The sequence below is a fragment of the Diabrotica virgifera genome, chromosome 4 (assembly GCF_917563875.1).
Source record: "Diabrotica virgifera virgifera chromosome 4, PGI_DIABVI_V3a".
Classification (NCBI taxonomy): domain Eukaryota; kingdom Metazoa; phylum Arthropoda; class Insecta; order Coleoptera; family Chrysomelidae; genus Diabrotica; species Diabrotica virgifera.
The window spans coordinates 80,794,963-80,811,499 of record NC_065446.1 but is presented as its reverse complement, the minus strand read 5'-3'; the positions used below and the strand labels follow the sequence as shown (position 1 = coordinate 80,811,499).

Below are 16,537 nucleotides of genomic sequence, written 5' to 3'. Positions count from 1 at the left end.
ACATACAGTGGAATCCCGATAACCCGGAAGTCCGGCTAACCCGGACCGATTTTCATCAGACAAACATTTCAACAATAAAAATGTATGTAATATAATATTTGAGAGATAATTATTTGTGTAATTTGAACTATACGATAGTAAAAATGACTCATGGCACACGGCGGCAGAGCCACGTTCATTGCCTCGGATTATCGGAAACAACAGGTACCTGTAGTATTCCTTTATTTATTTCAAACTGTCTTAGCATTGTTTAAAAAAGACTAAAAGACTATTTAAAAAATTCTTTTTTAACTGTTCTTAAATAACATAACATCGTTCCGATTGTAACTGTATTGTGTAGTACAGTCTTGTATTGTTCGCTTACGTTTGCTTAGGTTTGTGTTTGAGTGTTTTTAGTAAATTAGATGTCAGGCACTGTGCATATATATATTTCATGTTATTTCAATTATAACGGAGTTTATCTGTAAGTATACCGTATTTTATTAATTTTTACCATATTCTCCGGCTAACCCGGATCGGCCACGGTCCCGATTAATCCGAGTTATCGAGGTTCCACTGTAATACCAAATAATAAAATAAAGTGAAAGATGATAATGTGATTATACGAGTATGACAAAGATAAGTGAATAGATTTTGAGTTTATTAACCTAATAATATCTTCAAATAATTTTTTTCTGATATTCATATTCGCAAAACATTCACACAAATTCGAATTTTCGTTACATCACTAGTGTGCATAGAAAGCCTACTCTTAAATTTTTGCATTTTATAAAATTGGAGATCAAATCCTACTCATGCACATATCTTTTTTTTTGTGGAAAATAAAATATTTTAACTTTTAATACTTTTTAATAACTGAATGTTTTTAGAACTATAAACAATACTGTGATTTAAATGTTTAATTTACATAGTAGAAATCTACAAGAATGTAATAATGTTTATGCAATCGCCATCTACATGAGCATTTTGAAGTATATACTAACCTTGACAATTTCTCCCATTTGAAATGTGCTTCTATATTCGTTGGTAAGACCTTCTATAGGAATTATCTTTAGGTACCTATCTAAGTACTATCTCTGCCATTTTCAAGTTTTACCAAAATGGTAAGGACTTACGTTTTCTCAAATCTTGTTACCCGAAAGAGTACAGTCGGAAAAATGAAAGAATACCCATGAACGATCACATCAATCACTTATTTTGTGTTCGAAACTCTCACAAAATATTCACAAAATTCAAAGAAGTACGTTCCTTATTTATATTATTGTACATATGCGGCATTTCCCATCTCTAGTGACGTCAAAAATATGATTCTGTCACGTAAAGCAAAAACCCAAAAACGTCAAAGTGACAATATAAAAAAAATTCATCTCCCGTAATTAGCAGATCATCTCGTTCAAGAAAGAAATTAGAAAAATAACCCCAAAAGAGACAAATATTTGTTTCTCTCCACATAATAATATAAAGGATAATTAAATAGAAGATACAAATACCCAGAGTCTCTCCCGTTAAGTATTTAGTAATCGTAAATTTGGTCATCTGATTCGTAGCAAAATTTGAGTGGAAATTCTCGTCATACCTAGGCAAGTGGTATTAAGTTGGAGGTAAGGACATTATTTATACAGGGTGTCCCGGAAAATAGTGCGTTCCTTTAAGGTATGGAGAGAATACACAATTTGGAACAAAAAAGTCCTATACCATTTTTTTCTAAAGTTAACCGTTTCCAAAAAAAAGTTAACATTGTTTTCCATATACCTGTATTCTAATGTTTGGAAATTTTAATAAACTGGCAACGTCGTACGCACTACGGAATAATAACATAATAAGAACTCGTTTGTGATTGTGATTAACAGTATTTAAAATAATCCAACCTAATAGTAGGTAATACTTATGTATTTACTATTTGTTTACTAAAATTATTTTCTTTTGAAATGTATTGAAATACCTATTGCATAATTTTAAACGAATTACACATCTTTTAACATAAAAACACAGCTTTTAACTGAACTACTATTATGTATTTAGTAAGGTTTAAATGGGTTGAATGCTGAGTATTGCTGAGGGCTTTAACTGAATTACATAGTTTTAATAGTTTACAGTGGAACTTAAATACACCAGATAATGTCTCAGTAATTTGTTTACTTGTGAACTGAAATAACTAAGTTGTACTTACTTGAAAATAATTATTATACCGAATAGATGTTTCAAGTAACCTTTCACAAACACCATTCATAGGTAATAACATAATAGGTAATACACTCACTATTCGAAAACATTTTCGGCATTGACACTAAACAGGATTCTTTAAAACCTGTTTACTATCTATCTTCTATCTATTTATTTACATGGGACTGTCTATGCTTAAATTTGCGTACCGCACATAGTTGTCAGATTTAAATTTGCCTACCAAAATACATTTTAATTTTTTGGTCAAACGGTTGCATTTAGAAAAAAATGTTATAAGAGTTTTTTGTTCTACATGGTGCCTTCTACCTATACCTTTAAGGAACGCACTATTTTCCGGGACACCCTGTATTTATGAGCTCATAATATAAAGACATATCGGTCAACGGACTATTTTAGTGCGCGGAACATTTATGTAAGTTTAGATACAATACCGTAGTTTTTCTCGTAGTTTTCGTTCGGACATTTTCATTAGATTTAGTTTATAAAATCTGTCATTTTTGTTTACTGTTCATAATTATTTATTTTTAGGTACATATTATTTTATTTATACGTATATATCTTCTTCTTCTTTTTCATACAGAGGAAGAATTATTTATATATGTATATATTTTTCACTTCTCTTTAATTTCATTGTTTGATTTAGAATAAATGTGTTAAATTCTTATCTTATCATAATTCATTGCTCTAAATTTATCCCTTTTGGAAGCAGTCTCGCTGGTACTTTTAGTGGTATCAGCTAATTACCTTTCTCAGCGAACCAGCACCTATAGAACCTGAGATTGGAACAATTTCATTAAAGTGGGGTCTATTTACCAGCCTCATAACATGGTCCTTCGAGCCGGATCTGAATAGATATTGGTGATTTGCTTATTTTGCTATTAATTTAACTCATTTAAGATCATATTAATTTTTCTCTTCCATTTTATTATGTTTCTTTGTTTCTCTTAATATAAATTAACACATTTATTCTAAACCAGGTACTTCTCTGAACTTTAAGAATGGATATTAAAACGGCCAAGGAAAATTGCAAATCCGCGAAAGCGTCTATGACCAGAATTCAGAAATGGGTTAATAGTAAATTAAACTCGGAAACTAATTTATTCATTGTAGAAAATAAAATGTCACTGTTAAAAGATGCCTTTGATAAATTTTCGGTAAATCAAGATATAATAGATTTAGCTACACCTGACACACAAGAACCTGTGGACAGGTCCCTTCAGGAGGATTTGTTTTCTGAGTTATCAGCTCGTCTAGCTGAGAAGATGAATCCTCAGAAGCACAGAGCCGTAATAGATTCAACTCAAGTACTAGTCAATAATAAGACAAGTACGGCACCTAGTGTAAAGTTACCCAATATTTCTATTCAATATTTCTCTGGTGACCCTAGTCAATGGTCAAATTTTTTCGATTTATTTTCTGCCCTTATTATAAATAATAATGAAATTACCGATGTACAACGATTTATTTATTTAAAGTCATATCTTAAAGGTGAAGCTCTCAAAATGATTAATAATATAACAGTTTCGAATGATAACTTTCATATAGCTTTAAAAACTTTGAAAGATAGATATTCAAATAAATATAATATTATAAAAGCATTATTAAACGAATTACTCGATATTAAGTCTCTTAATAGTAATGCAAGCCATACTCAAGTACGTGAATTTTATATTCAGATAAAAAATACGTTGCAAGCTATAAATAATTTAACTCTCTCTGACTCTGAATTATTGCAATTGATTTTGATTAATTTTATTGATAGACATTTAGACTTTGGTACACGTAGGTTTATAGAATTTGAAAGAAAAGGCGAAAAAATAGACTCTCTGGATGAATACCTTAACTTTATAGATGAAAGATGTTCTCACCTAGAGAATCTAAACGTTAAAGAAAGGAATAAATCTCATTATAGAAAGGAGGAAACACAGGCCTCGTTTCATACAACGGTGGTAAATCGTAAAGCTAGTCCATCTTCGGGATATGTCAATAAAAATGCTCATTTTGCAATAATACGGGTCACAAAATTTACGCTTGTCACGCATATCAAGCACTCTCAATTCAAGATAGGTTGTCTTTTGTGAAACGATCGAAACTTTGTATAAATTGTCTAGGACATTCTCATCTAATTGCTAATTGTACTTCGTCTCAGTTATGTGCTTTATGTCATAAAAACATCATTCGTCCCTACACCATTCGTCCAACAGTGAAGGCAACAGGAATATGGGAAGTAGAAGAGGCTTCGCTGATGCATCCAGAGGACAATCTCCTACAGTTTCAGCTGACAGTCAGGTACAACGGAGTGCTACTATTTTAAATGACAATAGAGAAAATGATATTTCTCGAGCAGCGCTAGCTGTTAGCAGACCTCTAGTACAAAAGGGCTCTATTCTATTGGCCACATGTAAAGTAAAAATAGCAGATGCATTTGGCAATTATATCTCGTGTAAAATGCTGATCGATACGGCTAGTCAGCTATCCTTGATAAAGAGTAGCTTAGTAGAAAGACTAGGTTTTCAAACGTACGCAAACACAACTAGTGTTCTAGGAGTAGGGTCTCGGGTAGCTAAATCAACGGAAATGGTTGATCTCGTAGTTTATTCAAGTAATACAAAGAATAGTTTAAATATTAATTGTGCAGTATTAGAAAATATCACTTGTGAGTTACCTCAGGTAGAGATTGATATATCCAAGCTCAATATTCCTCTCGAGTATAGATTAGCTGATGATGAGTTTCACGTTAGGTCAGAAATTTCTATTCTCCTCGGCGCAGATTTCTGTTATAAACTTTTCTCGGATGGCATATTTCACCCAGGTAAAGGACTCCCGACTCTTCAAAATCCCTTGTTCGGTTGGATTGTTGGTGGTTCTGTTGATAGAAAATATCATCGCCACAAGGATTCTACTAATCCTTCTCGAAATTTGGGTCTAGTGAGTTATGCATCTTGTGAAGAACAGGACCGACATGTATCGTTGCTAGTGTCAGAGGGAAATGATGAAAGCCTTAACACTCTCGTGGAAAGATTTTGGAAGGTTGAAGAGATACCGATAATCCATACACCCGGGTCTGAAGCTGAAATGGCTGAGCGTATATTTAAAGAAACAACCAAGATATTGCCGGATGGCAGGTATCAAATCTCTATACCCTTAGTTCTCAAAATGCGACGTCTAAACTAGGCGACTCTTATAGAATTGCGCAGAAAAGGTTTTTAAATGTTGAAAAAAGGCTGATTGCTAATCCCGAAGTATTTGCCCAATACCATTCTATTATAAATGATCATTTGAAGGTAGGAATTTCACAGATAGTCAAAGATCCTCATCCCGTGGTAGGTAAAGATCAACACTTCATTCCTCATTTTAATGTTTCGAAACAGAAAGCGGACGGTAGTATAGGTATTCGTGTGGTTTACGATGGTTCTTGTCCTACTTCTAACGGCATTGCTTTAAATGAAGTAATGTTAAATGGTGGCAATTTGCAGCCGTCATTGTTTTCAATTATATGTCGTTTCAGGATGTTTAAGTACGTTCTTACTGCCGATTTAAGTAACATGTATATGAACATTGCCATTGATCCCACACAACACGCATTATTGCGCATAATATGGCGCAATGATACCTCGGACCCATTGCAGATAATTGAGTATAAAAGGTTGTTATATGGGTTAAAATGCAGTTCATACATTAGTCAAAGAGTTTTAAAAGATATAGCGGACAATGCCCATGAAATGCCCTTGGCCACCAATGCGATTCAAAATCAGACATACATAGACGATATTTTAGCCGGTACCCAAACGTTAAATGACATGCAAGTGTTGTATGAACAATTGTCTACTGTTCTGAATGCAGCTTGTTTTTCTCTTCATAAGTTTAACTCAAATTCATCAGAGTTCTTGATGTCTAACAATCTGGTAGCTCGCGATAATGTAGAAATTCACACTAACGAATCTCAAAATAGTAAAGTGTTAGGACTGCATTGGAATCCGCAAGAAGATAGTTTTTATTTTTCTAGTCCTCGTCATCTAATTGAAGGTAAGCTTACTAAACGTCGCATATTGTCAATAGTAAGTCAGTGTTTTGATCCAATAGGCATCATTAACCCATTCGTTTTAAAGGGAAAGCTGTTAATGCAAAAATTGTGGAAACTGAAAATTGGATGGGATGACGTCATCACGGACGATTCCATCATTAAGGAGTGGTTAAGGTTGGTCAATGGCTTTGAATCATTGAATATGTGTAAAATTCCGAGATGGTATTTTCATAACAAGTTAATACGAGAACAGGAGCTTCATATTTTCTCAGACGCCAGCAAGGATGCTTATAGTACATGTGCTTATATAAGGTCCCTTTATCTAGATGGATCAGTCTCGTCAAGTTTGGTCGCAGCAAAATCTCGGGTAGCTCCTTTAAAGGAAATTACAATTCCTCGATTGGAATTAGCAGGACTAGTGTTAGCTGCTAGGTTATTTGCAACTCTAAACAGGTTTTTGAGAATGGTTTATCCTTTAGCTCATATCACATATATTCAGACAGCATGATAGTATTAAGTTGGTTAGCCAGTGATTCGTCTAAATGGAAACAGTATGTTGCGAATAGGGTAGCATTAATTAAGGAATTGACTCCAGAGGTACATTTTCATCATGTACCAGGCTCAGGCAATCCTGCGGATATAAATTCTCGAGGTTCCTTTCCTCAGGAACTCTCAAATAATTCTCTGTGGTTTTATGGTCCTTCTTTCTTACAAGAAAGAATTATTGACTATTCAAATTTAAAGTTAATCCTACTAGACTCGTTACCGGAAGAAAAAACGGAACATTCTCGTTCACATCACGTCGCAATAGACGATGTGCTAGACTGGGTTGAATTTTTCTCGCGATTTTCTGAATATGAAAGACTAGTTAAGGCCGTTAGCTATGTATTTCGGTTCGTTCATAATGCTCGTTTCAAGGGAAGTAATAGTCGCTTGCAGTCAGGCAAGGTAGTAACCGCGGATGAACGACTAAATGCAGAAAATTTTATCGTTAAAAGTCTCCAAAGAAAATATTTCAAAGCTGAATACAAGGTTCTTTTAGACAATAGCACAAGAAGCTCGTCACGTATTTGGTCTCTATCTCCCTTCATCGATAATTCACGTGGACTTATATTGGTAGGTGGTCGGTTAAGCTCGTCTGAGCTGTCCTTTAACCATAAACATCCAGTTTTGTTGCCAAAGGACGACCACACAGTCTCGCTTTTAATAAAGTCTGTGCATATATCAGTCGGACACGCTGGAGTTCAAGCTACTCTAGCTAATATTCGGCAACGGTTTTGGATAATAAACGGTTTAAATGAGGTCAAGAAGGTTATTCACCGATGTATTCTTTGTCATAGATTTCGAGCAAAATTTGCTACTCAAATGATGGCCGGTATGCACAAGGACCGAGTTCAAATTTGTAGACCATTTTCTAAAGTTAGTGTCGACTATGCCGGTTACTTTTTGTTAAAAACCTCTAAATTACGAAAGGCCGCTACTGAAAAGTGCTATATCGCCGTATTTGTTTGTATGGTGACAAAGGCTACACATCTCGAGGTTGTTACCAGCTTGTCAACCGATGCCTATCTAATGGCATTGAAAAGGTTTATAGCACGTAGAGGCAATCCTGCCCTTATATGGAGTGATAATGGTACAAATTTTTCTGGTGCAAGTAACAGATTCGTTGAATTGCACCACTTTTTTGCAAATAATGCAAACTCTAATTGCATCTTGGATTTCTGTGCAACAAATAGAATAGAATTTAAATTTATAGTACCTAAGGCACCACATTGGGCAGGTCTTCAAGAAGCCGCCGTAAAAAGCACGAAACGGCATTTATACCGAATAATGAAAAATCTCACAGTTACATATGAAGTTTTCTCTACAATCGTAACCCAAATAGAAGGAATTTTAAATTCGCGTCCTCTCTCCCCACTTTCTGAGGACCCAAATGATTATGGCTGCCTTACCCCTGGGCATTTTCTTATCGGAACTGCATTAACTGCTCATCCGGAAAAAGATCTCTCGCAACATAATTCGAATAGGTTGAATATATATCAGAAAATTTGTCAAGCTCGACAACTCTTTTGGAAAAGGTGGAAGTTAGAGTATCTTCATCAACTGCAACATCGACCTAAATGGTGTAAACCTGTTAAAAATATACAGATTAATGATCTAGTTATCTTACGCGACGACGATTCGCCTCCCCTTTGTTGGCCACTTGGACGTGTGATTGAGACATATCCCGGTAAGGATGGATTAGTCCGATCTATTAAAGTTAAAACTTCATCCGGGGAGTATGTTAGGCCCATTACACGTGTTTCACTTCTCCCGATTGATGATTCCAAACTCATGGAAGTTGGAATGCCATAGCCCAGGACATGATAGTCCAGTCATATTAGTGATAGTGGTAATAAGATTCAATTTTAGATTTTAGCATTGTTACACAGTAGTATAAGATTTAGTTTACGGTTACATTCTGATCCATCTGGGATCTGGTCCTTCGAGATTTTTTTTGTTCTTGTTTTTTAGCTTATTAATTTATTTAGACATTTTGACAAGACATCGCCTTGTCAAGGCCGGCCAATATGTTCGAAACTCTCACAAAATATTCACAAAATTCAAAGAAGTACGTTCCTTATTTATATTATTGTACATATGCGGCATTTCCCATCTCTAGTGACGTCAAAAATATGATTCTGTCACGTAAAGCAAAAACCCAAAAACGTCAAAGTGACAATATAAAAAAAATTCATCTCCCGTAATTAGCAGATCATCTCGTTCAAGAAAGAAATTAGAAAAATAACCCCAAAAGAGACAAATATTTGTGTTTCTCTCCACATAATAATATAAAGGATAATTAAATAGAAGATACAAATACCCAGAGTCTCTCCCGTTAAGTATTTAGTAATCGTAAATTTGGTCATCTGATTCGTAGCAAAATTTGAGTGGAAATTCTCGTCATACCTAGGCAAGTGGTATTAAGTTGGAGGTAAGGACATTATTTATATTTATGAGCTCATAATATAAAGACATATCGGTCAACGGACTATTTTAGTGCGCGGAACATTTATGTAAGTTTAGATACAATACCGTAGTTTTTCTCGTAGTTTTCGTTCGGACATTTTCATTAGATTTAGTTTATAAAATCTGTCATTTTTGTTTACTGTTCATAATTATTTATTTTTAGGTACATATTATTTTATTTATACGTATATATCTTCTTCTTCTTTTTCATACAGAGGAAGAATTATTTATATATGTATATATTTTTCACTTCTCTTTAATTTCATTGTTTGATTTAGAATAAATGTGTTAAATTCTTATCTTATCATAATTCATTGCTCTAAATTTATCCCTTTTGGAAGCAGTCTCGCTGGTACTTTTAGTGGTATCAGCTAATTACCTTTCTCAGCGAACCAGCACCTATAGAACCTGAGATTGGAACAATTTCATTAAAGTGGGGTCTATTTACCAGCCTCATAACATTTTGTATTTGCTGTCTTTTTCTATAAATAACAAACGTTTGTTATAGAAAAAGACAGCAAATACAAAATAAATGATTGATGTGATCGTTCATGAGTATTCTTTCATTTTTCCGACTGTGCTTAGTGTTAACCCCATATTAAATTTAGTAACAAAGCCTTCTATTGTCAAATGGTTGGGTAATATTTTTATAGTTTGGGTTAAGAGAAAACAGTAGCGATCAACAGGTAGCCAAAACGCGTTCCAAGATTGCGGCTGTAATTTTGAATATTTTTTCGAGATATTTGGCACACGTATTCGTAATATAATAAAGAATGGCAGTACAGAGCCCAATTTGAAAAATATATTAATACGTGGAAATTACTCTGTAAATAAATACAATATTAAAAAAACGAGCATGTACCGCCATTAAGAAGAACAAAAAAATACACTTTCTTTAAATAAACTTTTTTATCCGATGCCTAGATTTTGTGTAATTTTGGAACTACTAAAATTTTTTATTTCATTAGTAGTTCCAAAATGACACAAAATCTAGGCATCGGATAAAAAAGTTTATTTGAAGAAAGTGTATTTTTTTGTTCTTCTTAATGGCGGTACAGGCTCGTTTTTTTAATATTGTTTTTAATTACAGAGTAATTTCCACATATTAATATATTTTTCAAATTTGGCTCTGTACCGCCATTCTTTATTATATTACAAATATGTGTGCCAAATATCTCGAAAAAATATTCAAAATTACAGCCGCAATCTTGGAACGCGTTTTGGCTACCTGTTGATCGCTACTGTATCACCTTAAGCTACTTTAGTCAGTTTATAAAAAAAAATAAAGTCCTTTTTCATGCTGTAGTATAACATGTATAGCCTACCTTCAGCAAAGATGGGGAGATCTTTTTTGAATGGACGGGAGTATTGGGCGTAGTTTTACTATCTGAACATGGTCTCCTCTTAGTAATTTTCCGTTGATCTGCCAGCAAATTAGGCATGCTGTGCCACGTTCTTATTTTACTTCGAATGTTGCTTCTATTTGTTGCTTCCATTAATTCATCACTTACACTTTGAACTGTTCTTCTGCGGATATTTACTTTTTCAGCATATATCTTCTGCATGTGATTATCAGGAAATGACGAACATCTTCTATGAACTTTTAAGAATTCTTTAGGCTTTTGCAGAAATAGATAAGGATTAATCTCGGACATCAGACTAGCTTGGTTTCTCTCCACAGCTCTTAAACATATTAAAGTAGCTTCTGCATATTTTTCTTGAGCAAGAAATGCATAAGATTGGTAACAATTTGATACGTGTGTTTTATCAGATAGCAGCCATGATAGTTTTTGTGACAAAGAGTGGTTTTCTAGACTTCTGTATAACCAAATAGCTGACATGTCATTCTTTAGATGAGGAGGAATATGGGGACGGTACTCACAGTCTACAGACAAATATGATTTGGAGCTTTCTGGTTGTAACCACTCTAGTCCTTGAATGAATTTATAGTAACCGATCTCCTATAAAGAAAAATATATAAGTTAATGCAAAGAATTGAGATGATAAAATACCAGAATTGATACAACAATAAAAAAAATAATTCTAGGAAAACATGTTTACAAGCAATAAAACATGTTAATTTTTATATGATTAACCGTTTCATTGCTAACTTGATATTCCCTGCAGCCCTGCATTTACATTGTAGTGTCATATGACTCCTGAAGCCGACAGGTACAGGTGCACTTGACAGTAGTAACGGTATGACGTTTTTAGGAGTCATCGGCATTAAAAGGGTTCAAAAAAATATCATACATTGTGAGTACCTACAAGGTAAATTCTATTTACTTTCAGTGAAATAAACTTTTCATTTCGCCAGCATTTGACAACAACTCATCAAATACATTTTATTTATTTGTCAATGAGCAAATGCCCAATTTAAATACAATATTCCAATAATAAATACAATATTCCAATATTTTAAAATTTAAAATCCTAATTAAGTAATACATACATAAACTTACGTGCATAGAAATCGGCCCACTTAAAAATTTGGTCATTTTTGATGTCTTATACATATTTCCTAAACTTGTTGGCCGATTTAAGTGATTCTTTGAACATGTTATTGCCTGATTCTTTAGCAATACCACTGTAATAATATTGTTGCTAAACAGGTAAATTTTCATTGTATACCGGGTGTACCAATCAAACTGTGTTTTTTTCTCAAAGTTCGCATCACCCTGTGGAATATTCTAGCATTTATAAAATACTGAAATTAAAACCCAACTATTATAGCCTCAGGTTTTCTTAACATTATGTTTTTTGATTCATTCGTTTATGTTGGATAATAAAAAAGTTAGGTACTTTAACAACTAGACATGTTCTTCATCAATACACGGTGTTTCTAAATAAATGCGACTAACTTTAAGGGGTAATTCTGCATGAAAAAATAATGACAGTTGGCTTTATAAACGTATTTCCGCAAATGTTTCGTTTCCGAGATACGGGATGTTGAATTTTTTCTTACAAACTGACGATTTATTTATTGGTTTAAAACCAGTTGAGATATGAAAATGAAATTTGGTAGGTTTTAAGAGATAGTTATTGCTGATTTTTTGACACAAAATTAAAAATTTAATATTCACCATTGGCGTACATACGGGTAATATGATCGGTCATATTACCCGTATGCGCGCCAATGGTGAATATTAAATTCTTAATTTTATGTCAAAAAATCCGCAATAAGTATCTCTTAAAACCTACCAAATTTCATTTGAGTATCTCAACTGGTTTTAAAGCAATAAATAAATCGTCAGTTTGTAAGAAAAAATTCAACATCCTATATCTCGGAAACGAAACATTTGCGGACAAACGTTTATCAAGTTAACTGTCATTATTTTTTCATGCAGAATTACCCCTTAAAGTTTGTCGCATTTATTTAGAAACACCGTGTATTGATGAAGAACATGTCTAGTTGTTAAAGTACCTAACTTTTTTATTATCCAACATAAACGAATGAATCAAAAAACAGAATGTTAAGAAAACCAGAGGCTATAGTTGGGTTTTAATTTCAGTATTTTTTATATGCTAGAATATTCCACAGGGTGATGCGAACTTTGAGGAAAAAACAGTTTGATTTTTACACCCGGTATACAATGAAAATTTATATGTTTAGCAACATAATTATTACAGTGGTATTGTTAAAGAATCGGGCTATAACATGTTCAAGAAATCACTTCAAGAAATCGGCCAACAGGTTTAGGAAATACGAGTCATCAAGTCATCAAAAATGACCAAATTTTTAAGTGGGCCGATTTCTATGCACATAAGTTTATGTTTACATTCGGCACTAACAAAGTAAACAAAATTGTATATAATTTTAAATTAGACATTATAAAATCAGTTGAAAATACAGTTATGTGACGTCACAAGTGTTTTTGATCTTTCAACTATTCTTAGAAAACTTGTTACTTTTACAAAATGGTTTTATTTTCCATAGTAAACCTTCTTTCCTTTCCTTCAAAAACTGTATCAAACTCCAATCTCAACAAACTAGTATATATTATTACAATGACATATGATAAATGTCATTAGAATATAAATATTTTTGAAGTGAAAACTTCTTTAGGGGCGTTGTGCGATTTTTGGATAGGGGAAAAAGCATTGAATTCGCGACCGTCATCGCTTATGCTATGCTATTATTTGTATGCCTATGTATGCCTATTATTTGTATGCCTTTGTATGCCTATGCTATTATTTGTATGTATTGATGTGATCTTGATTATTGATATGAGATAATATTCTTATATGTCATTTAATTTAATCAATGCATTAATCATAATCTAATTAATTTACCAGATCACATATCAATATGTTTTCAATCTCAGGGCGAATTATAAAATTAATTAATTACTCTCGTGGCTTCTAAGTATTTCTCAATGGTTCCTAATCGGGATAGGAAAGAAAAGAGTAAAATAATACACACATATGGGTTACAATTATAATCAAAATATTGTTTATTTTATTTAAATGGCAATCACTGCTTAATATTTGCTAGATCTTATTATTCTTAAACATAACATTTACAAATGGGAATCTTATTTCCTTTTGGTTTCCAATTGAAAGTTTTTATTAACATTTAACTATTAGGATTTATTAGCAACAATTTTATTTAAGTTTGATGAAGCTTTTCTGATATTATTGATTATGTTATTCAATTTATAATGTGGTATTTAATACGAAAAACCCATACATTCATGTCCAAACAAATGAGACTGACCTTTTTCTGGTGAACTGAGAATGTCTTCACACAAGACCCGTTTCCTTCTATCCTTGGCTGCGATCAAAACCTCGTCCTGGCTTTCAGTAATGTTCTCCTTTGAAAACTAGCTCGTATAGCTCTCGTTCCTGCTTCTGTCGTGATGCTGTATTCTACCTTTTTCGAAACTGCAATCAGCTACCGGGACACTCTTGGCTCAAGGAGGTTCTTTTACTCTCAACCTGGCCTACCTCTCGTTCCACGATAGATACTCCACACTCACGGAACTACACCGGCTTTCTCACTCTCCGTACACTACCGTCTACTACTGGACTTCCCTTCTCGACAGCTCAAAACATTCTCTTCTATCTTTTCCATTCATTCCCCTACTTTCTAAATATCCCTTCCAGATTCACAAATCAACCTTCCACCACCAACTCTCATTCGCAGTCTTCCTCAAAACCAATTTTTAATCTTTCTAAATATGCTTAATGGATTTCCAAAAAAAATAGTTAATTCCCATTCTAAAATTACTTTCTACTATTTACAAAATTTAATGACCTATTATCTACTTCAAATGAGTCTTATTTAGCATAGGCTAATGATCGAACCTTCCACGAACAACGATAATGACCTATTATCGATTTCACTTGAGTTTTATTTAGCATAGGCTAATGATCGAACCTTCCGCGAACAACGATAATGGTACGCGCCATTCACTTTGTTTATTCTAAGCGCATTGTCACGAGTTTCGTTTAATCACTTCTTAAAATTAAATATAACAATTTGTTGTATACAGGTTGTTCTAAATTTATATGCCCGTGGTTGAGAAAATTGAAAATATTTTATATTAAATTGAATTCTGTTTATAATTATCAAAATTTAATTTTCATATCAAATAGAAATATATCAGTATATATAAATTGTATAGAAGTATTTAAATTTAAATTAAATGTAAAACCTATTTTAGGATGGGGAAAACAGATTTATTTCGCGACCGTCATAGCGACCGTCATCTCTTCGACGAAATAAATTTTGTACGTATTTATATTATGTGTATCTATACATAAATTGTATAGAAGTATTTAAATTTAAAATAAATGTAAAACCTATTTTTCGATAGGGAAAAAGGATTTATTTCGCGACCGTCATCTCTTCGGCGAAATAAATTTTGTACGTATATGTATTGAAGTGAAAACTTCTTTAGGGACGTAGGGAAAAAATAAATTTTTGAAGTGAAAACTTCTTGAGGGTCGTTGTGCACTTTTTGGATGGGGAAAAAGTATTAAATTAGCGACCGTCATCGTTTCGACGAAATAAATTTTTGAAGTGAAAATTTCATTAGGGACGTTGTGCACATTTTAGATAGGGAAAAATATTGAATTAGCGAACGTCATCGCGACCGTCATCGCTTCGGCAAAATAAATTTTTAAAGTGAAAACTTCTTTTGGGGACGTTGTGCACTTTTTAGATGGGGAAGAAGTATTGAATTAGCGACCGTCATCGTTTCGGCGAAATACATTTTTGAAGTGAAAACTTCTTTAAGGACGTTGTGCACTTTTTGGAAGGGGAAAAATTATTAAATTTGGATGGGGAGAAAGTAAATAAGCGACCGTCATCGCTTCGACGAAATAAACATTTGAAGTAAAAACTTCTTTAGGGACGTTGTGCTCTTTTTGGATGAAAAAAAATATTAAATTATCGACCGTCATCGCGTCCGTCATCCCTTTGATAAAAACGTGACGCGTGAAGTGTAGCGACCTTCATCGCTTCGACGAAATAAATTTTTGAAGTGAAAACTTCTTTAGATCGTTGTGCACTTTTTGGATGGGGAAAAAATATTTAATTAGCTACCGTCATCGCTTCGACGAAATACATTTTTGAATTGAAAACTTCTTTAGGAACGTTGTGCACTTTTTGGATGGGGGAAAGTATTGAATTAGGGACCGTCGTCGCTTCGACGAAATAAATATTTGAAGTGAAACTTATTTATGGACGTTGTACACTTTTTCGATGTAAAAAAGTATTAAATTAGCGACCGTCATCGCTTCGATGAAATCAATTTTTGAAGTGGAAACTTCTTAAGGGACGTTGCGCACTTTTTGGATGGGGAAAATATTATATTAGCGAACCTTCATCACTTCGACGAAATAAAATTTGAAGTAAAAACTTCTTGAGGGACGTTGTGCACTTTTTGCATAAGGAAAAAATATTAAACTAGCGACCGTCATCGCTTCGACGAAATAAATTTTTTAAGTGAAAACGTTTATAGGGACGTTGTGCACTTTTTTATGGAGGAAGAGTATTGAATTAGGGCCGTAATCGCTTCGACGAAAGAAATATTCGAAGTGAAACTTATTTAGGGACGTTGTGCACTTTTTCGATGTAAAAAAGTATTAAATTAGCGACCATCATCGCTTCGATGAAATAAATATTTGAAGTGAAAACTTCTTAAGGGACGTTGTGCACTTTTTGGATGGGGAAAAAGTATTGAATTTGCGACCGTCATCACTTCGCTGAAATAAATTTTGTACATATATATAAATTATGTGTATGTATACATAAATATCATAGGGCATACGCATCGCGTATATGGTATATGATATACGTATAGCACTTCTTTT

General features: G+C 33.4%; 1 protein-coding gene across 2 annotated transcripts in view; it reads right to left on the bottom strand.

The window, feature by feature from the left end:
* LOC114331271 (run domain Beclin-1-interacting and cysteine-rich domain-containing protein) overlaps window positions 1-16,537 on the bottom strand; it is an 87,340-nt gene that overhangs the window by 66,510 nt on the left and 4,293 nt on the right. For both annotated transcript variants that reach the window (XM_050649192.1, XM_050649193.1), the window contains exon 2: window positions 10,543-11,178. In XM_050649192.1, coding sequence (XP_050505149.1) covers window positions 10,543-11,178 — 636 coding nt within the window. The remainder of the gene's footprint in view (window positions 1-10,542; window positions 11,179-16,537) is intronic.